Source organism: Camelus ferus, chromosome 19, assembly GCF_009834535.1.
Source record: "Camelus ferus isolate YT-003-E chromosome 19, BCGSAC_Cfer_1.0, whole genome shotgun sequence".
Taxonomy (NCBI): domain Eukaryota; kingdom Metazoa; phylum Chordata; class Mammalia; order Artiodactyla; family Camelidae; genus Camelus; species Camelus ferus.
Genome location: NC_045714.1, coordinates 29578684 through 29602013, shown reverse-complemented (window position 1 = coordinate 29602013; position 23330 = coordinate 29578684). Strand labels below are relative to the sequence as shown.

Below are 23330 nucleotides of genomic sequence, written 5' to 3'. Positions count from 1 at the left end.
CAAGAATTGTGTTTGAGTCCGGTAGTAATTTAAGTAAGAAAACCCTTCTCTGAAAACTGGTCAGAAAGTTCATTCAATGAGAAACAGGCATAAAATTCCTTAGTAGAACAGGTTTTGTGGAGGGAGTGATTTTTATGTAAATTGTAGGGGTTTTTTTTGTTGTCACTGTTACTATTTTGATTTTGTTCATTTTTTGAAATATAGTTACTTATATCCCCAGACCTGAGAAATAGCCCCCTAGAAACAACCATTTTTTGACACATCTATTTATTTTAAGTCCTTTCCATCTATAAACTTCTCCAAACATATGGTGCCTTTGTTTTTATCCTTCCAGATAATTCCACCACCCCCCCCGCCCCCAACCTGTTCTCTGAGGGTCTCCTCTGCTGAAAACAGCTGAGGGCAACTTGCGGTACTTGAAAGGACAGATATCTTTTTTGAGCCCACCCTTCACATATCAGATGCTCAGTAATGAAGAATGAGTTCTGAAGCCACCACATCAGCTGGAGATGTTGTGTTCAAATGAGACAACTTGGGGTCCAGGTGAAAAGAAAAGTGAAGTCATGTCTTCAGGGAGAGGGTTCTAACATCACCAAGTTTGGTGTTGATAAAAATGAAATAGATGAAGAAAAGGTATTTTAAAGAGAAATAAAATGATTAATGATGGGGGGAAAAGTAAAATATAGTTTAAAAATTAGCATGATCCATCACCAAGAATGCATCTTTGTAAGGAGGTTGCTTTCTATATACTTTAAATGACTTCTCTGTTTACTATCAGAGCTACATAATTTAAAAATACTGTGGTTTCTCTTGGAAAAAAAAATTTAATGTTTTGCTCCTCTAGCTTATGCTCAATAATCTTATTTATTATTTATTATGTAATTGTTAACTATCTCAAGCATAGAGAGACATAAATAATGAATCTTCAAATACCTTCCCCTCAGATTCACACATCCTCATTATTTTGTCTGCCTGCTCTATGCTTCCAAGACCAGACATCACTAAATACTTTACTACAAATTTCTAATTACATAAAAACCAACAGTTTTTAAATATATATAAACAACCATCAGTAGGAAACTTTTACAGAGATGTCACAAAGAGTTGATGATCTTTCTCACCCCAGAATCCCAGTAGCCCTTTTCCAGAATGGTTTTCTGTTCTGGGCACCTTCCCTGGGTGCTCTCTACTTGCCTTGAGTTCCCGTATTTCAAGGACAACTCAAGTGAATCCCTGACCCTCACACTTTGTCCCTGCAGTTCTGATAGGTGACACTCTTTAATCATCCACTACTTGATAAACGGGCAAACGTGTTTTTAATGGACACGTGAATGAGGCAGTAAAGTGATATAGACTGAACAGACAATACCTGAGGGAGAAAAAAAGCCAGAGGGCGAGTTGTGTGACTCTCACTGGAAGGAAAGAAAGGGAGCGAAGTACAGAGGCCATTCATTCCCAAACGTCGTCCCATTACGTGGTGTAGGAGGAACGATACTGATGAGCACTGTAATCACAGATTCGAAACTTGGAATTTATCATTACAGCTTTCAAGTGGTTTCTGAGGATTATTTTTCTCTTCCGAGTATACAAAAAAAAAAAAAAATTTAAGTACTGATCAAATGTATTTTCTCTTTGAACCTTGCCTCAAGGGAGTTCAAAACCTGTGACACAGTTAATTGTTTCATAGAACAGTTGATACCATTCTTTAATTAGCCTTCACAAAGAGTCCATTCTTGAATATTCTGCTTTAATCTTTCATGAATGCTAGAATGCTAAAGATTTCCCTTTTTTGCTATTATTGTTTATTCAATTTTTTTAAACTGTATATCTCTCCTTTTCTAGGTCATGCAGATTGATGTTTCTGTGGGAGCATTTATTTGATCTTTCCAGGGGGTCTGATTTCTTGATAAGTTCTTAGCTTGTTAGCGGAGGTGAGGTTTCAGTGACATTGGGTGCAGCTTTGAAATGGAATTTTCTCTGCTCTTAACTTCCCTGAAAACGTTCCTCTTTCACACAGCCAAACAGAGGGGAAAGTTTTATTAACTACAGAGAGAATTAATGTCACCAAATCAAACCCCAACTCAGCTGGAAAGATTTTGTTGGTTTTCTTTTTGGGTTTATTCAAGTTTGCTCTTTCTTTGTAAGGATGTTGCCTATAAAAACCTCAGAATGGAAATCAGAATAACCAGCCTAAGTCATTAAGCCCTGTTGGCCCAAAATTTAACTAAATAAATAAGAATGCAAGTTTATTCCTTGCTCTGAAGCTGGCTGCAGACTTGCTAAGTGATTGATTTGCTGCTAATTTTCCACATGAACCTCTCATTTTCTTCAAGGCCTGTCTTATGAGAGGAAAATTAATTCAAACAAACCGACTGAGCCCTATGGTAGATTTTACTTTGAATTCAGAAGGCTTGGAAACCTCCTTTTCCCAGCAGGACCGTATCGCCAAGGGATCCTTCCTTACTATGTCCCAAAGAATGCAATTTACCCTGAAAAAACTGCAGATTTTTTTCTATGTCCAAATCCCAGTACTTTTTGAGGATAGAATTGAAGTAACCTATTCATGGCAGGGCCACCATTTTGCTCTAACAACCCCTCTTCCCATCAGTACTGAGTGTTGGAGACGGTCCATGCTGTGACCCTCAGCTACATTTCTGCCCCAGCCCTAGCTGGCATCGTTGTGTTTTGATTCTTCTAGGGCCACCCTCTTCATCTTAATGTGTCTGTGAGGGATGAGATTCTGCATTTCAATATGGGATTCATAGGATGATTGGAAGAAATAAAGGGAGAATTGTGGTGCACAAAAATATGTTACTGAATGGCAGTATGACAGAAAGAGCTCCTGACTGAGGACCACAAGTCTTTTCTTTCCAGCTTTATTGAGATAAAATTGACATGTGACGTTGTGTAAGTGTAGGTGTACAGCATGCTGATTTGTTACACTTCTCTGCTGCAAAATGATTACCACCATGGTGTTAGCCAACACCCCATCACATCACATCATTTTCATTTCTCTTTTGTGGTGAGAACATTTAAGATCTACTCCCTTGGCATTTTTCAAGTATATAATACAATATTATTAACTATAATCACCATGCTGTACATCACACCCGCAGAACTTATCTTGTATCTGGAGGTTTGTACCTTTTGTCCAACATCTCCCCATTTCCCTCACCTTCCAATCCCCCAGTCCCTGGTAACCACCACTCTGATCTCTGTTACGAGTTCAGTTTTTTTAGATTCGACATATAAATGATACCATGCAATATTTGGCTTTCTCTTTCTGACTTATTTCACTTAGCATAAAATTGTAAGATCACAAATCTTGATCCAGAAATAATCTCTCCACAACCTTTGGGCAAGTTATTTTTCTTTTCTGGGCCATTTTGGGTTGAGGGACTTCTCATACCAATTTCTGGTAAGAAAAAAACGCAACTTTGTTTTGAAGGCATTCTAGCTCTAATTCTTTTGAAATTAGGTTACCATGTTGGAATCTCTCGTTAAGACTAACTTTTTTCAACGTTTGTTATTATCCAGGACCCCAAGTTACGGGAACTTTTGGATGTGGGGAACATCGGGCGCCTGGAACATCGCATGATAACCGTGGTGTACGGACCTGACTTAGTTAACATCTCCCATTTGAATCTCGTGGCTTTTCAAGAAGAGGTGGCCAAGGTATGGTGGATTGGAACTTCTGAAACTTGTCCCCCTGATCTGAATCCATACAATATTGAACGGATGCCGGTGAAAGACTTTGAGTTGTTGTCATATTGAACTTGTGTTAAAATTCCATCTAAAAATAATTCTGCTGCCAAACAGAAGTGTAATTCAAACACTTCCAAATAATGGCCTCTATGTAGAATTGTGGAGATTTTTCATTAGAAAGAAGGCATTTGATATAATTTCTTTGCAAAAGAAAATACAGATAAAACCACGTTCCATTTCGCCTACACATCTAACCCGGACTCTTTCTCTCTTGGCCTTAACTCGTGCCACTTCCAGCCCATCTTCTTTCCATCCCTTTCCTAGACAGCAGACATTTTCATCACCTATTCAACTTCTTTTACCAGGTGCAGGCCCCAGCCCGTGATTATGCACATAGTAGCTGCTCAGTTCATATGAGAACGAATGGCAAATTAAAAATTTAAATAAAATATTGAAAGAATAATAAATGCTGTTTGTTTCAGCCACGGACTATGAATTAGACACAGCCTCTCCATTAAGGAGTTGCTAATCTACTAAAATAGTGGGCCTTTCAGATGCATCCAGAAGTAACTAGAATACAGGCCAGGTAGATCAAACAAGAAGCTATTAACTTTTGGGAAACTTGGTCTCAAGTTTGATGCTTGCTCTAAAAATACCCAACTGCCATTGAAAGGGCACTGAAATGAACGTGTTGAAGGAAAAGCTTTCTTTTTCCATGTTTGTAGTTTATAAGCTACTAAGGATGATCCTCACCCTTTATATAATCTCTTTCAAGCGTTAAGAATATGAATCTAAGAAAACTTTGAAGTCTGCATAGCATATCTGAGCCCTTAGACTGCTTCTTACATCATGAGCATAACTATGGGGTCATGGTGGGCCTGTGTTTATTATCTGAGCATTATGATCCATCATTTTTTAACCCTTGGTGCTCTGACAGTTTCCTGAGCTGCACCAACTGTATTGACCTGACCTCTTATTCATTAGTGATCATGGCTGATGTCCAACAATTGCATAACATCAACTTCATTGTTATAATTGAGTGAATAACATGCCAACCAGTTTGAACACTCTGTGGCCTTTAAAAACTGCCCTTCGAGACTGTGTTACAAACCCAATCTATCTTCTCTCTTTAAGGACCAAGTTACCCATTTACTTCGATGGTAGACTTTATGCTTGGAGAGACTAAGGTTCAGTGAAACGTTATACTGGTCTTACCATCAGTCTTATGCTGGTACCTGCTGGTAATCTGTTGAGTATATACACTTCATTCTCAGTATAGGCATAGATAATTGGATGGATAGATGAACATAGATAAACAAATACTAAGTATGTCTCAAATATTTTTGAAATGCCACTCCCCAAATGCAGTCACATTCAGTTTAAAAAAATGACCAATTCATGATATTCATTAACTCTCAATTACATTCACTAAATGACAGTGACTTTCAGGGAGGCTTTTACTGTCAGCAAATATAGATTTTATATTACAAACCAGTCTGCATACATTAAACCTTTGTGCAGTGATGTTTAAAACATATTTAATTTCCTCCTCTCTGAGGACTTCTGCTCATTAATTTTCTTTCGGGATTTTGATTACTGAGCCCTGTAGTATTCCCCATCAGAAGTGCATCTGTAGACATTTTTCCAGCAGCTACTTGCCTGGTATAATTCATAAAGCTACAGCATATGCTCTGCCTTCCCTGACTGTGATATTTCATAGGGTGTTTTTTTCCCCACTGAAATTGCTCATCCAGGAGGTTAAGATATGCAAACACCATGTACTCTGAAAACTCAATTTCCACCCTTCTAATTGTCAGTATTGTCTCATAACATCACACCTCCTATTTAGTCTCCAGAGCCAAGGTACACAGTACCTCGTGTAGTGCCAGCCCCAACGGAGACAGTTTCTCTCATCAGTTAGAACACCCGGCAGGAACCTGAGCTTCTCTGAAAGTCAAATGTCTCCAGGAGAAGTTGTTTACAAAGGGATTCTGGCTGATTCATTCATTCAGCACATATTTGTCAGATGCCTTCTCTGCGCCAGCCACAATTCCAGTGTCAGGGACACAGCATTCTGGAGGAAATAAACAGATAAATCACGATTATGAATTAAACGTATTGTGGGTCTGATGCAGATCTGTGTGGCAGGATAAAGCGGAAGGAGGTGGGTGAGGGTGGTGGGGAGGGGATTATTTATTTAAGGAGTGCTCAGGAAGGCAAAAATCTGAAGGAAGTTATTCAATTGCAACAATATAATAGACTTCTGAGAAATCTCTTGAGTCACTTAAAATTTTTTTTTATCAGAACCAGGACTTAAACTTTCCTAAATATATTATTCGAGATTCACGTGCTTTCTTTCTTACATCAATCACTTGTGATTGAATTTTTTATTTATTCTTTAAGATAAGTGACTCCTTGAAAAGAAGGATTGGGGAAGAAACTATGTCTTTCAGTTTTTCCCTCTGTGGTGAGACTTAAAAAAGTGGTCTCGTTTGTAATTAAACAACAGTCTCACTTTTTGTTGTGCTGCGTGAGATGGCAGCCCTTTGTGTCCTCAGGATTAGCTTCCCCTGCTCCCTAAAGGGACACCTCCCTTTAGTAGATCTGGAACCTAGGTGGTTTGTTTCATGTTTGCCCCTCTGAGTCTCACACTTCTCCCTGCGTCTCCTAGCCCCCGGGGACCAATTAACACATCCACGTTTGCTACCCCTGGAACTCCTGGACTTCAGTCCCCCTCTCTGGGATGCTCTGGCCCCTCCTCGGAGCTGCACGGGGGAGGCGAATATCATCACTCTTCCCTTTACTCTCTCACCATGAATTCTGAGCAGTCCTCCACCCACCGCTATGTAACTCCTGGCTAAGTCGGAGGTATCAGCAAAGGAAACTCACAAAGGCAACAGATGTTAATGTCTTGTATTGTGGTGGAGGCTTTTGAAGGACTCAGGCTTTTATTCTGAGGGAGATAGAAGCCATTGGAGGATTTTAAGCAGATGATAGACATGATCTGACTTCACTCTTTAGTCAATAATGGACTGAAAGAGGAGAGGCAATAATGCAAGCAGGGAGATCAGTCAGGAAAACTGAACAGCAGTGTTTTGAGTGAGTTGCTAGTGACTTGGACCAAGACCAGGCTGCGCAAGAGATAAGAAGGGATCTGAACATTGATATCAGTATCAATCCCGAATCTAAATCTGCTTAGTGGAAGAATCAAGAACATAAACAATTGCAGTTGTATGTCGCATGTGAGAGAAAGAGAAGAATCCAGGATGATGTTGGAGTTTTGGCCCAAGAGATAGGAAGGATGGAAACACCACTCACTTTACATGGGGAATTGAAAGTAGAGCACATTTGATGGTAGATAGCGAGGGCTCAGCTCTGATTATGTTTAGTTTGAGATTATCATTAGATCCCTAAGTAGATACGTTGAGTAGGCAGTTAGATCTTTGAGCCTGGAGTTGAATGCCAAATATAATGCATCAATTTGGAAGTCATCAGGTTATAGATAGTACTGAATGAGGCAGGATGAGATCAGCCAGGAGGTATCTGTAGATAGATGTCCTGAGTCACTGACACTCCAACATGGAGAGATTGAGGAGATAAGAAACAATCAAAGAAGCAGGCTGAGGAGGCGTAGCCTGGGAGATGGCCATGAGGCAATTGTGTGCGTTTGGAAGCCAGATGAAGAATGTGTTTCAGGAAGAACAGAGTCTTCAACAGGGTCAAATGCTGGTCATGGTTTAGGTAAGATGAAGGCCAAGAATTAACCATTGGACTTAACAGTACAGAGGTCGTTGGTGACTATGATTAGAGCAACTTCAGTGGAGTAGCAGGGTCAAAAGCCTACTGGAGTGGGCTCTGGGGAATGAATACCCACAGAGACAAATTAAGAAGCCAAGAGAGATTAGTCTTGTGGGAAGTTTTGATGGGAAGGGCAGCAGAGAAATGGGAAGGATGCTGGAAGGGGGACCTGAGACCAAGAGATAGTTTTTATAGTGAGAGAGACAACAACATACATGTATGCTGGTGGCAATGACTCCTAACACACCCACCCTATTTTAACCTCCAACTTTACAGATTGGTTTTACTTGTTTTAAAAACATCTGTCAATGAAACTGTAGAATATGTTTTCTTTTTGGTCTGACTTCTATTACTCAGCGTTTATATCTGTAAGGTCCTTCTGTATTTTGCATGTGATTGTACTTTGTTCATTCTCTTTGCTAAATAGTATACTATAATTTATTTATTCTACAGATGATGGGCATTCAGGCAGTTTTCAGTTTTGCACTGTTACAAATAGTGTTGCTTTATAAAGCTATGCCTTCCTGTGAGATACGGAATTGCTGGTCATAGATCTTGCTATGGCCAGCCTTGATGGACACTGCCAATTTCCCAAGTTGGTTGAGCCAGTTAATTTTCTAAATGTTAATTCATACATACAAAAAATGACGAATATAGGATCTCTGTATGTTAAATTATTTTGATTTTAAAACAGCTGTCACAGAATAAATGAGTGCTCCAGAAATATGTTCTATAAACGGAACATCAGCCTTGAGTGGCTATTTTAGAATTTTTAGGGGATCTCTGTCACCTCTGCAGCTATGAATGTCATAGAGGATCTAGTTCACTCACTTTGAGAGTGTGACCTGGGATTTCCTGGAAGTTCATCTTAACTTCATCCCCACCGGTTGTTTGCCCACCAACCTAATAATTCACAAGCTCTCTGAATTTCCTTACTGGCTTTCACGTCTCCTTTGTTCCGCTTCTCCCTCCTGTCTTGTTCAAGTTCTTGATGGGTCTCATCTGTAACCACTTCTACCTCCTTTCCTGGAGGCCTCTCTTTGCTCTCTAACTCTGTGTCTATCTGCATAGGGATGATCCTAAAAAACCCCTCAAACCTGATCATTCTTAAAATCCTTTCCAGTGCATATTACCCACAACCCACACAATCAAGCTTCCTGTCTATTTCATTCCATCATTCACTTAGTGAGCAAATAGTCATTGAGTTCTAGTATGTTCGAAGTACAAGGGATTCATCAGTGACTAAAATAAGCATAGCTTCACTACTCGGACCCTGGCCCCATTCTGCTTCAGCAGTTCCTAACCACCTGTGATTATTTCTGCGTTTATAATTGTCATTTTAGTGCCTTCAGAGTTGCATGTTTTCCCAGGTGTCCCTTCTCCATTCTGTCCACCAGGAGAATTTCCAAGCCTCCTTAGGAACTCAGCTTACATACAACTCATCCATCTCCTCTTCTGTCCCATGATTTCCATGAACAACTGATCGTTCCTTCCTGTTCTTTGATGAACGCTATGCATGTTTTCTATTGCATTTCTCACACTATTATTTATCTGTCAGTGGGTCTGACACCCGACCCTGGATTTGTGAGCTGCTTAAGATCAGAAAATATAACTTAGTCATTTATGTTCCCAACATCTATCTTAGTGCTTAGCTAGTAGGAGGTGCTCAATAAATGTGTGTTTGGGGAAGGAAAAAAGAAAGGATGAAAGAAAGGGAAGAGGGAGAGAGGGGGGAAGGGAAGGAGCAAGAATGGGAAAAAGAAGCTTATGAGTCTTTAAAAGCAATTGATAGATCATGGAAAATTGTAGAGCCATGGAGGTGTTAACGTCATGTGCTCTAATCTCCTCATGTTTGAGTTGAAGGCATTGAAGCCCCTGCGTGAGTTGCTCCAGATACCTTCTTCCCAGCACAGACCTCTCCCCTCAGTTTGCCAGGATTCTCAGTAGGAGAACAGAGGTGGCACTAACGACACTGGTTTTCATCGTCTTAACCGTTCCTGAACCAACCTTGTTCCCACTGTCACCCGTCATCCTCCTCTCCCTGTCAGTTACCACACGCTTTCTGGTGAAAATGAAAAATCCCTTCGATTGGCCAAATAGTTGAGATCTTTCAGAGGAAGAAATAGAGAAGGTGCCACAGAGAGGGTTTTTTTTTTTTTTTTTTTAAGAAAAAGAAATTATAGTCTACAAAATGAAATAAAAAAGAGAAGAAGGGATTAGTGAATGGTCTTGTGCAGCCACCTCTGGCCATTCCTGATATAGAACTTGATTCATGAAAAACTTAGAGACTTTTCTTAGACATTCCTCCTAATCAATAATATGGATCTTTAAAACTCACCTCAAGAGACATAAGGTCCTTATATTTCTTTTTATTCTGAGACATATACTTTGAGATAAGGATTTTCAAATTCTAACAGATATTCCACAAAAAATGTCAAGTTTATCTCATTTCCTTTGTGTACTTTTTTTTTTTTTGGTAGTTAAATTCTAACATTAGTCAATCAAGAAACAATAGTACACATATATTGTTTAGAAATATGAAAATAACCCCAAGAAATTTAAGAAAAGAATTGCTGAAAATAATTGTCAAGAAGCAGACCTAAGTTAAAAGTATCATATGTATTCCTTGGCTTTTGATATAACCCCTCTGGACAGTTTTTGAAAAACTAGGTCAGTATGTTTTTCTTTGATAAATAATAAATTTTTAGATATCTACCACTTACTAATCATTCGTTGTGGCTCCACTGGTCTAAATGTTAACATGAACTAACTATCTCACTTAATTCTCACCACAGTCCTATGAAGTAAGTCCTATTAGTACCTCCATTTTAGATGGCAAATGAGTATTTTACAGGTTAAAAAAAAAAAAAAACTGGTCCAAGATGTTTGGTGTTGAATAATGAAAACCAAACTAAACAGTAGCTTAAATAAGTGGAGGATTTTTTAATTTGTTTGCATTTTGTTTGGTTTTGCATTTTTTTTTTAATCCTAATGCAGCAGGAAGCCTGAAGATAGGTGGCTTCTGGCACTGATGCAGTGGCTCAAGGATAAGAAGGCCTAGACCCTATGATTCTCATGGCCTTTTCCTCATAGATCAAGATGCCTCTGCTGCTCCAGCCATTGCATTTGTGTTCCCAACAGCAAAAAGACAAGAACTCCTCCATTAAGAAACCACGCTTTCCCAGAACCCCTAAGCGGACTTCAGCTAACATGTGACTCACCATGTGTCACGTTGCCACCCTAGCTATTGGGGAAGCCAGAAAATACAGGTTTTTCAGATATTATATTTGCTGGCCTGAATAATGTGAGGTTTCAGTTAGGAGAGAAGGAGGAAAAGGATATTAGGTAGCACTTAACAGTGAGTAGAAAGGCACACACATGGCTAGAGAGTGGCAGGGTAGAGTTCTAAAACCCAATGAAGTATATTTCTAAGTAAAATATCAAAAATATCAACAATATGAGTCAATCAGAAGCATTAAATGAAATGATACCAGTATGGTAATTTTACATTCAAAGACAAGCACAAATTGTGTTCAAGATTCATTCTCCCATAGCCTCTATAGGCAGCAAGGATTGGCCAGAGGTGAGGCAAACAGAACCAAGGACAGAGAATAGTTCTCATAGTAGAGGAAGGACTAACAGAGTAGAGTCACTTGCCAAGGGCCAAATACCCCCTTTTATTCAAAAAGAAGAATCTAGCTTGCAAAAAATATTAAAATAAATGTGGGGAAGTGGATAATTATGGTTATTTAAAACAAATTGATATCCAAATGAGAAAATTATATTTTAGCAGAATCCCATGTAATAAGTTATAAATGAGCAAGTACCTGTACGTAGTTAGTAATCAGTTTCAAGAAATGCAGTTCTAATTTTGTCAAACAGATTCCATTTAACGAATAAGCAGCACCACTCAACTCCCAAGAAATTGTGATTGCTTCTCTTTTTTCAGCTTGACATATATCTTACTAAAGAAATTAACTGGGATTTTTTTTAATCTTTTTTTCATTTGCTCTCTTCAGATAGAATTACTTTTAAAAAAATAAGCAGTGGTGTCAATTACGGTTATAAACCCTGCTTATATACATCCGCTCTCTGTAGTACATAGCACTTTGGCAGATTCAACCAAAGTAACAAGTAGCATTGATAAGACTAGGCTTAGAAGACATAATGGCAAGTGTTTTCATAAAAGAAGACTGTTGATGGGAATGTAAGTTGGTGCAGCCACTGTGGAAAATGGTATGGAAGGTCCTCAAAAAACTAAAAATAGACCTACTGTGTGCTCCATCAATTCCATTCCTGGGTATGTATTGGAAGAAAATGAAAACACTAATTTAAAAAGATACATGCACTCCAATGTTCATAGCAGCATTATTTATAATAGCCAAGTTATGGAAACAACCTAAATGTCCATCAACAGACAGATGGATAGAGAAGATGTGTATATGTATAATGTACATGTATATAATGGAATACTACTCAGCCATTAAAAAGGAATGAAATTTTGCCATTTGCAACAACATAGATGGACCTGGAAGGTATTATACTTAGTGAAATAAGTCAGGCAGAGAAAGATAAATACTGTACATTATCACTTATATGTGGAATCTAAAAAATACAACAAACTAGTGACTATAACAAAGAAGAAACAGACTCACCAATACAGAGAATAAACTAGTGGCTACCAGTGGAAACAGGGAAGTGAGGAGGGTAGGAGATTAAAAGGCAGAAACTATCATGTATAAACCAAGCTACAAGGATATATTGTACAGCACAGGGAATATAGCCAATATTTTATAATAACTATAAACAGTATAATCTATACAAATTTTGAATCACTATGTTGTACATATGAAACTAACATAGTATTGTAAATCAACTATATCTCAAAAGTAAATTTTTTGAGTGACACGAGGGTTTTGGAAAGAACCATTGAAAGAATATGGTGGAATGACATGAAACCCATAGAAGCGAAGCTTTGGGGGTTTCGCAGAAGGGCACTTGATCACCATTTTCTCAGTTGTACAAATGAGCAGTGACTCTGGAAACTAGCTGGATGAGAGGAGTGTCTCAGCTGATGTTCAGAATGCATCTGAGACAATGACAGAGCTAAAACCTCTCATCATGAAAACTTAGCCAAAGCAAACATCTTTTTTTTCTTCCTCGCTGTGCCAAGAATGTTGCTCTTATGCAGGGGTGGGAGTTTATCTTTGGTCCTTTGAAGAATTCTCTTAATGTTCATTTCAACTTGATTTCACCACATTAAACTCTTCCCACTGGGCAGGGCAATGTCAAGAGGTATTAGCAGAGGACTTCTGTTACTTCTCAAAATGTGGATCCTTGCATTCCTGCGTCTTCTACACTGTACTTTCAGGCATGTGAACTTTTTCTGAGACCATCAAGGTACCATTTAGTAGATCAGTGCTTCACTTCTTTGGGGAAAGATAAATTGGGCAACAAGGGTTCAGAATACAACCCAAAATATAAAACAAATCATCAAGCATGTCTGTGAAGCCGATGTAAATGCCCTAAGCCCTAATTCTAAAGTTTCTGTACTGTATTCATTGGAAAGCCCCCCAGTCCCATGCTACACACAGTAATCTGAGTTCCTGTAACCTATTCCAGCACAGGTCAAATTACAATAGGGAATGTGTAAAGCTATTATGCGAAACCCTGTAGCAAAGCATGGTGATTGAATACTTACAACAATGAAGAAGACATAAAAATTAATTTCACAAAGCATAAATGATAAAGCATGGATGTAATTCTCTTTCATTTACACATTCATTTATTCATTCATTTATGCAGTCAACTCAAGTCAACAAGCGTGGATTATTCCCCAGTATATAGAAAGAATGGACACAGAACTATGGGATTCTAAACCAGCTGCAGAATGACGCACATCCTTTTCTTCCATCTGCTTTTCCCCAGCACTCCTACGAATGGTTATATGTAGTGTTTTGTACACATTTCCATCCCTCTGCTCGCTGCTTCTCCCCCAGTTCCAGTGATCTGGTGTGCGTGGACGCTGCTAGGTTCTTACCCAAAGAGATGGTTCTAGTGGTAGACCAATCAGAGACCTTTCCCAGGATTTTTCATACTGGAAATGAGGAAATCAGTCAGACTCTCTTTGGTGGTAGGAGGCGCCTATGTGACAACTCTTGTTGCATGTGGTGGCCAAGGAGAAGAAGCTGGACATTTGGGGGGAAAAATGCCATCAGGAAGGGAGAGCAGTGAAAATGCAACAAAGTCTTCCTGCCACTCATGCTCCAGGTTCCCAATGACCTTATGCTATAAATACATTATTTTGCTGCAGTTTGTCCAGTTTTTCCTTCAATTACAGAAAATACCCAATGTCCTTGGTACAATCTCCTATTTCCTAGGCTGTGCTTTTGTCGACTGTAGCCTAAAGATATTTGACTCACGTGGTTTGAAAATAATTATCCACCTTTCCTTGCTATTACATCAGTTGAGTAACGTGATTTTCTAGTGTCCCAATCGTGATAATGTTGGGTTGTAATATGCTTCCCGATTTTTGTTTTGTTTTGGTAACTATCTTATATTTGATAAAACCATTTGTCTTTGAGTATGAGATGAGCATTCTGAATATAAAATATAAGATCTTCACTGCCACCTAAAGTGGAGGAACTGTACCAGAAATTTGACCAAAATTCTAAAATCTCTATATAATATCATAAATGCAGTTTCTTCTCAGACAATCCTTTCCGCTTTTAATGAAAATCTTTGCAGCTCATATACCATCTTTCACCATGAAAAGATTCTTCACTGTACTGTTAAGACAAATACGCTGCAAGATGAACTCTGCCGCCTGCCAGCAAGTGGGAGAAGTGTGCTCAGCCAGGCAATGAAAACCCTGAGTGAGCCTCGCAGGTGCCTTCTTACTCAAATCCCCACCTGCATCCGCTGCTGAGCAGAGGTTATGGGAATGACACCCGTATCGATGACGGCAGTGGGGGGGTTGCCAATAAATTAAAAATTAATAGAAAGCTAATGAAAATTGTTAGGACCTCCATATATCTCACAAATATTAAAATATCCTGTTTTAAATTATTTATTCCAGGAACCTTTTAAAAATTCATTAAACACAATAAATTATGGCTTCCTAATCAGGGACTTTGGAAATACCTGCCTTTAGATCATTATCATTTGTCACTCCTTTTACTTCACCAGGGTAACCACTGACTCATAATTGTTTATATAATTATAGATTTTAATTATATATATATATATATATAATATATATATACACACACACACACATATAGAGAGAGAGAGATTCAATATTCCTTTTAGAATATTTTGGTTTCCCCAAAGAGCTCACTAAACAAATACATGTTACTGAGAACAGAGTTCACACTCTTGTCTTTTCTCTGTGACTCTGGCCGCTTGGTATCAGGCCACAGCCGTGGCCTGGGTGCCTGGCATGCCACGATCATGGGTGGCACTTACAAGACACGGCCTCTATTTGTCACTTTGATTCTATCTATAGGACTGATACTGACCACTGGCCTGTGTTTGAGATCAAATCTCAAACAAGCAAGCAAAACCCTCCCCTTTTGAAAGACGATGAGTGCAAATACCCTCAAAGAAAAATGGGTTGAGAGTGTGAACAGGAAATTTACAGGAAAAAAAAAAGTGGAAGAGCCCTAACATATATAAAACAAGGCTCAACAGGGCTGGTAAATCAGTGATTCCAGTTAAGACCACTCCAAGGTCCCACATTATAACCATCAGATTTGCAGACGTTTTCTGAAAGGCTGATAACAGCAAGTGTTTTTGAAAATGGAGGAGAATACAAGCTTTCCAATGCTGCCAATTACACGTAGAGTGTCCTTACCACTTCGGTGAGTAGGCGGCGGCCTCTGGTATTAATGAAGATGCACGGATGCTGAGAATTCATCATGATTTCCACCCTAGAGAATGTCCTGGATGTGGCTTGAGGCAACGAGAAGTAGGATTGTGCAAATAAACATTCTTGAAGGAAAAAAACCATGTATGTCCATCAACAAAAGAATGGCTTAATTATACATTCCTACAGTGGAATCATTTAGTAGTTAAAATTAATGACCTAGATGTACAGGAGAAGCAAGAACACATTTTAAAGGCATAGATTAGTTGCAAATAGCCTTTGGCCAAAGGATAGATGTATGTAATAATTTAAATAAATGTATAGGGGTCCATCCCAGGGATCAGCAAACGTTTTTCTGTAAAGGGCCAGGTAGTAAATACTTTGCCTTTTGGGGTTTTCACTGTTGCAACTACTCAACTCCACCACCAGGATGAAAACAGCCACAGACAATACATAAATGAACAAGCACTCCTGTGTTGCAATAAAACTTTATTGACAAAAACAGGTATCAGGCTGGATTTAGCCCTCAGTTTGCTGAACCCTGATCAAGATGATTCTCCTCAGAATACATTATGAAAATATATATGGTTTTGATATTAAAAAAAAAAAAGATTCAAAATAGAGTTGCTCCTGGGGGAAGTGAGTAGAATGGAATTAGGGAGATGCACAGTGGAGAAGGAGTCTGCACGCAACGTCTTAAGTATATGTTAAAAGAAAAAGCACTAAAGCAAAATGGCAAAATGATAACATTCTTTAAACTTGGATATGTGTTGGTTACACCATTCTCTGTATTTTCAGGTGTATTTACAGGGATATGTAGTGCTGAAAAAAGGAAAGATAATATACAGCCATTAACATATTAGAGGTAACAGGCATCGGAACCATGGGAAACAGAAATATCTGCAAGAATGAGATTTCTTCCGGAGGACTCTGTCTTTGTCTGTGTGCCCCTTGAAGCCCCAAGTTGGTTAAAAAATTAGAAGGTGTGAATTACCAATCGGGGAAGTTTCTCTCTGTTCTCAGAACTAGGCACAGTTGTTAAACATCCGCAACTAGATCCAAAGGTTGTGATTGAATCTGTCTCTTTACATTCATTCAAGCAAGTTTGAGTTGAATCTGTGACTTACCACTATCAAAATTCCCAGACCTTCGACCTGCGTTTGGTGACAGACCTCACCCCTCTCTCCATCTTATTTCTCCTCTAGCATCACCCTCATAGCATAGTGAAGGCCTTTACTTCGTACACTTCACTCTTTGTTTCATCATGGTCATGGAATGAATGGCATGGTGTTCAGATTCTAGAGGCAAATTTCCTGCGTTCAGATCTCAGGGGTGCCCCTCACTAGCTGTGGGACCGTATGCTAGTTATTAAATGCCTCTCTGCCTCAGCCCTCTCATTTGTAAAAATGAAGTGGTAATAACAATACATCTCACAGGGTGGTTGTGAGGGTTAAACGAGTTAATGATTTGCAAAATGCTTAGCATGATGCCTAGCCCGTAGTAAGTGCTAAATCAGTGTTTTAAACACAGATAATTAAGTAGGTGTATTTATCTTTTTTTTTTTTTTTACCTTGTTGATTGCATGTATTTGCCACCCTAAGATTTTCTAGGGCAAAATGACAGAAACCAAGAAACCAATGATCTAATCACAAATTGTGACTTTTATTAGCTCTAAGGATATAAATAAGCTTTATAAGTGCTTTGACACTTTGAATCCTCATCAGTCAAATGAGGCTCATAACAGTACCTGCCTCCTAGAGAATTACTGTAAGAATTAATTAAGGTTTTGGCTCAGTACATAGGAAATACTCAAATAATACAAAACTAACTTAAAATTATAGAACAATTGTTAGTAGTATTAAGCAGACACATGAATCCTGTGCCAGAAATGAGAGAATTTAAAAAGCTTTGGAAATAAAAGTGCATCACCTTTGGGACATGGTAGGAAAACCTAGCATCTCTGATGGTGTGAAGACTGGTACCTCACTCACTGCACCAGAATGGGATGAGGGAATTGCAGAAACCATCTTGCAGATGGAAGGTACAAACATGGTCACCTATGCTCCAGATGAAATTCCACAGAAGCTGATCTTTAGATTCACTATCTCTCGTTCGGGTCTCCGTTGTCCCTTTCACGAGAAAAGACTGATCCTAAGGCAGAAAATGTCACTTAAGAAGCTTCAGGATTTAAAAAGCTGGGGCTGAACCAAGCTTAGTGGCAATCATCAGAACTTTGCCTCTGAAAGTAGAAAAACAAATCGTCCAGATTAAAGAAGAAGCTGTCCTTCCAAAGCCATGCTGACTAGGACCCAGCACTGGATTTGTGAGAACACTGCCAGTGTGGGATGCAAAGCATATGTTATCCTCTCATGATGAGTCAAGTCTGCTTGAAGCTGCTCTGGTCACATCTCTGAGCCACGTTGTTCTTAATATAGCTGTAAGGGCTTTTTGCTTATTCTAAAACAAATAACCAAAATAATTTCTTTATTTGCTTGGGAAGCAAGTAGTCCAAGATTAGAATAATGCTTCCTAAACCAGGTCCCGGAGCAGCTTGCTACTCAGAGTGCTGCTCCTGGCCCAGTAGAATTCTTCAACTTTAACATGCATGAAATCTATAAAGGTTTCTTGGGGGAAAAAAAAAAAATCAGATTCTGAGTCAGAAGATCTGGTGTGGAGCTTAAAGTCCTCCATTTCGATCAAGCTCTGTCAGTCCTGTAAGTCCCCTGGCAACTCACAGCATGATCCCGCGTGGACCTCACTCAGGATGCAGATTTTCTGTTTACCTCCCTTTCCCCCGGCCCCTACTCAGGATCTTCACCAGTATCTGCATTTCACCAAGACCTCCAGTGACTGGTATTCACCTGAGAGTTTGAGAAGCCCTGCTCTAAAGCCTACGTGAACCAATTTCTCCGGCGTTCTGGTTGCACGTCCCCTAGTTACACAATGAAGCGACTTCTGGTACCCTACAGTCCTGACATTTGTTGTCCTGCTGGTTTTGACGCTAGCAGTGCTCTGCCCATCGCTCCTCCAGTCCTTTCGCCGTTTTCACACACAACCTCTCTGTGGGCTTTCACTTCCAACAGCCGGCACCCATGTCTCTTTGCTGGCTCTTCCGTCTGGATGCTGGCACCCCCTCTGCCTGCTGTCAAGGGGAGCAGGAAGTGCGGGGGGATTTCCATCCCCTCCAGCAGCCTCTGACCAGGACTTACAGGCACAGGGATTGCCACACTCCAGCTCCCCTGCTGCTCATCAGAAAACTCAACCTTGAGGAATGGTCTGCACAAGGAGGGATTAAGCCAAAATTACCATCTTCAGGAGTTTACTCGGTATCTCAGCATTCTGCCTTCTCCTCATCCCAGACCTGCTCACCTCCCTATAAGGTTGCCAGGGAGCACTTTGTAATAAACTCATTTCTCATAAATCCTTGTATCAGGGTCTGCTTCTGGGGAACCCAAAGTAAGATACATACTGTTTTAGCTCAGTGTAATAAAGACCAGGACCAGTACCCAACCAAGAGCTGGGTTACTTCTCAAGTTCCCTTGGTCACTGCTTTAGTCCCTGAATCTTTGATTCAGCCTGGGTCAGATCTTTCTCATGTTTCAGAAGGCTGGAGGAAGTCAGTGGATTCTAAGAACTCCACACTTGGAAATTTAGATGCTCACATTCTGAGACTGTGATGAAATTGATTATGCTTTACTTTCTGAATGAATTAATTGTGCCGTGATGGTGGTGATGATCCTGCCCATCAGCTGGCTTTATCAAGGACCCATAGAAAGAGCGAGGGATCTAGAAGACCTACACTGACCCGTGCTGCAGCCACACATACCAACAACACGAGACTGCTGAGCACTTGAAAGGTTACCAGAGCAAATTAAGATGGGCTGTAAGTGCAGAATCCACACTCCATTCCAAAGATTAAGCACATAAAGAGAATATAAAATAGCTCCGTGATGTTTATGCTGACTACATGATTAATAATAACATTTTTGAAATCTTGGGGTAAATCAAATAGATTATTAAATTAGTTTCACCTGTTTATTTCTACTTTTTTCGATGTGGCTACTAGAAATTTTATTGTATGTGTAGCTCACATTCTATTTCTGTTGGACTGGATGTACTAGCTGTGTTAGCTTTCAACCTAGAAGGGCAGCTCTTCCTAATGCTTTCACTGTACCTATTTCTGGTGTGGAATTGGCCCCCAGTAAACATACAAAATGGTACATTGCCCCCAGTTATAAATACTTTTGCTAAGGTATAAAGTTGCTATTTTTCTGGAAAAGCCTAAAGTTTGCCCCTAGTCTAGAAAAGATTACACTAGCAACATAGTTTAAAAATCAGTACCAGTAAGTAAAATTTATTTTAAAGCTATTAAAATGTTATCCCAAAGCTTTTTTTTTTTTTTTTTAACATGTGTGCTTCAAGTTTGCTTCACTCACAGCTGTTCTGGGCTGTCTCTCCCAAGTCGTCCTCCAACATTCTATAGGGTCCAAGGCTCCCATATTGCTCACCTGGACTGTGACAGCTTCCTGAGTTCCCCCTGTTTGGATTCTCACCCTCAAATCTATCCTCCACGTGGCTGCCAAATAACCTCCTTAACGCCCCGTCTAGCCCTGGTTCTGCTACCTCTCACCCTTTAAAAGAAAGGCCTTCAGTGATACTATATTTTTTGCTAATTTTTCTCCAGGAAACTGGACAGACATTCAGCTTTCCATACTCTCCCCTCAGCTCTACTCCTTTTTTTTGTTGATGTTGCAACTTCCCCTCTTCTGGTTCCTATTAGGCCACCCCCCTTCCCTCTAAGTCCCGCCATGCATGCTTACCTCTGGTTCTTTTCCCAGTAGTTTTCTCTGCTTAGAGCGGCCTCCTCCCCTCCGTTCACTCTCTACCCCAAGTTCTACCTCAAATATATTGCATGATGGCATATTATCAGTGCCTTAAATCAGGAGGCAAAACACAACACAATGAAACTGCGGTAGAAATAACAAAACAAAGTGGAAAAGCTGTTGAACTAAAAAACATGATTTCACTGAGGAGAGAGCCAAGCCAGCTTCATCAGATGATTACACAATTTAGCTCTCATGCCATTTTCTCTTAAAGAATTTTTTTTTAGGGGGTGGAGTTGGCCATCAGAACGTTAACTGTGCCTTCAAAATCACCCAGAATGGAACCTCAACTTTGCTTAAAGGTTTGCTGTTTTCCATTTTCTTGGAAGACAAGAGAGATCAGTAGTGAATGGTGTGAGGTAGGAATGGAGATTAGGAGAGTAGTGAGGGCTTGACAGAGCTGTCAAGGGAGGGACAGTCCTGGATATTGTATGATGTGACTGTAGCTGGTTTAGAGAGCTTCCAGAACTGTAATTAACATTTAAAGATCGCCTGGTATAGCTGCTTTGGCTTGAGTAGTAAAAGAGAAAGACACTATTTGCAGGTGTGTTGAAAATACATTTGACTATATTTTAAACTCTTATCTGTTTGTAATGCAAGAAAAATGGTTTAAAAAAAAAGTACTTGGTTATTAAAGGTGACATACCAGTTCTCTATCTGTAGGGATTTTAAAAAGCAGATAAAATTTTGTTTATGAGTAAAGACATTTCCTTAGGAAAGGAGTAAGTCACTCAGGGGTTTGAATTTAATTATGTCATTTTTACAGAAAAAAAAAAAAAGGAAAAAACCCTCAGGCATACAAATTGAACTAATTTGTCCTCTTAGTAGTCTCACTAAAAATATGAGTCTAAAGACTGTGCAGTATTTAAGCTAATGAAAGTGTGATTTACATTTTTTCAGGAATGGACAAATGAGGTTTTCAGTTTGGCAACAAACCTGCTGGCCCAGAACATGTCCAGGGACGCATTTCTGGAAAAAGCGTAAGTAGCTCTAATTTTATTGCTAAGGGTGTTGCTTCATCTGAGTCAGTTTCCTTTCTCCTTTGTGAGTCCTTTGTTTATGCTGCACTGGCTTCTCACATTGATAAACATAAATTTCCCTTTGGGACTTGTTAGAGAACTGATACGTCCACTGTTTGGAGCTGGACGTCTTCCAAGAAAGATCGCGCTTTCCTCCGAGCTGCACAATGTGTGTTACTCCCCTGAATGTCAATGCCTTTGACACACAGTAAGGAGATACTTCCAAGTCCTGGCAGCTGTGCTCAGAACCCCAAATTATTAATTTCAGAGAGCCTTCAGCCCTACATCTGCCTGTGTTGTATCAATTATTAATCTGAGGAAGAGAATGAGCAACATACGGGACTCAACTCTCTGGAGTCTAAGATCTCTGACAGATGGTACTTAAATCAATAGGCTGATGTCCTGATTTCTGCTTGGACAGACAATCACAGCAAGTGTTAGTGAGAAAAAGAGAAAGAGGACGTAGAGGAAAGAGCAGAATGGGAAGGAAAAGGAAAGAAAGCAAAACAGGATGACCCGATCGCTCTGGAATTACACAGTCTTTCTGAAATTTGTGTGACCAAGGAAAATAATGATTTCTGCCAGATGAGCAGCTAGCAAAGCTGGTTGTGTTCACTTTGGAAACTGTGGGTAATCCAGGAGGTTGAGAAACCTTGAAATCAAAACCACAAGTGGAAACATTACTAGGTGGTCCTCTGTTTGATTTAATAACCTTTCTCTTCCCTCTTCTTCTGTAAGACATACCCATCATTCCAGACCGAAGACTTCAGCCCACATTTCTTTCATACTCTTCAATGAATTCCTTTCTACTGTTAGTCAGTTGATTACAGAGCTTCACTTAAATGCTCTTTCGTGTGATCGTCCCATTTCCTTACTTTGTCACCTTAAGAACTCCTTCTCCATGTCTCCCCACTCTCCTTTCCTTTATTCCTCTTTTTTTTTTTTTAAAACTGCCTTTGATCTTACCATCTTTCACCTAACAGACATTTCTAGAACATCTGTTGTGCCATACAACGTTGGCGGAAGGTGACACAGAGATAAATGTTTTACCTGAAACAGTGAAGCATCCAGTTGGCTAATCGGATCTATTGCAAACGTCCATTTCCAATAGGTGTCTCCCTGTGAATTGCTGCTATGGACATTCTAAGACACACCTTTTGGTGAACACACTGTAAGCATTTCTGGTGCAGCTGCCACCTAGGTACGGGCTTGCTGTGTCAAGCCCCAGTTGGTAGTCTGAATTCACACACCCGTCAACAGAGATTATAAGCTCGCTTGGAACTTCTGTGTACCCACAAGTCCAGAAGGAACTGACAAGATAAATGCAGTTGTATACTCACACAATGGAATACTATACAGCAACACCTTAGAGAGTGGAAGATCTACCATGAAAGCAAAACTATGGATGGATCTCAAAAGTGTAATATTGAATGAGAGAAGCCAGATGCAAAAAAGAATGTGATTCCATTTTGGAAAGTGCAGAAATAATCCGAGTTGTTTAAAGTCAGGATAATTGTTCCCTCTTGGGGGATAGGTAGGCTCTGGGATGGGGGCGTGAGAGGGGCTGCCAGGATGCTACTTAAGTGATAATATTCTTTCTTTTAATCTGAGTGCTGATTGCAGGAACTTGGATGATTTGTGAAGATTCAGCGAACTGTCCATATGCAGGAGCCCTTTTCTGTGCATTTTATTCTTCAATAAAAAGCTTTTGAAAAAATTAAGCACTTGTTTTCTGCTTTTCCAACAGCTATACTAAACTGAAGCTGCAAGTCACTCCGGAAGGACGCATTCCTCTCAAAAAGTAAGCCACGAGAGCATTTCCCATTCTTCTTCTTCTTCTTTTTTTTTTTTTTTTTTTTTTTTCATATCTCAAAGGTTTGAATCCATGCCATGACTCTGTTTTGTTTCTCTGCTGGTCCAAGTGGGAGCATGGAAATGCGTGGTAACCCCATCCTCCCACACAGCCCTCGTGCACATCAGTGCAGCTGGTTTTCTCATAGAGATTTCCTCGGGCCTCCCCCTTTCCTGTGGCAGCACCTTCAAGAAACACCAAAGCAG

General features: G+C 39.7%; 1 protein-coding gene and 1 long non-coding RNA gene across 9 annotated transcripts in view; one reads left to right on the top strand and one right to left on the bottom strand.

Moving 5' to 3' along the window:
* Positions 1 to 23330, top strand: part of PLCB1 (phospholipase C beta 1) — a 648190-nt gene that overhangs the window by 409961 nt on the left and 214899 nt on the right. For all 8 annotated transcript variants that reach the window (XR_004313135.1, XM_032461845.1, XM_032461843.1 and 5 more), the window contains 3 exons: positions 3538 to 3675; positions 21154 to 21233; positions 23020 to 23073. Coding sequence is in view for 7 of the 8 variants with exons in the window: in XM_032461845.1 (XP_032317736.1) it covers positions 3538 to 3675; positions 21154 to 21233; positions 23020 to 23073 (272 nt within the window). In the remaining variant the exon portion in view is untranslated. The remainder of the gene's footprint in view (positions 1 to 3537; positions 3676 to 21153; positions 21234 to 23019; positions 23074 to 23330) is intronic.
* Positions 13357 to 20638, bottom strand: LOC116657953. The gene is made up of 3 exons (XR_004313136.1): positions 20191 to 20638; positions 15359 to 18646; positions 13357 to 13691 (listed from the first exon to the last, which is right to left on the bottom strand). It is a non-coding gene; the product is annotated as an uncharacterized LOC116657953 (long non-coding RNA).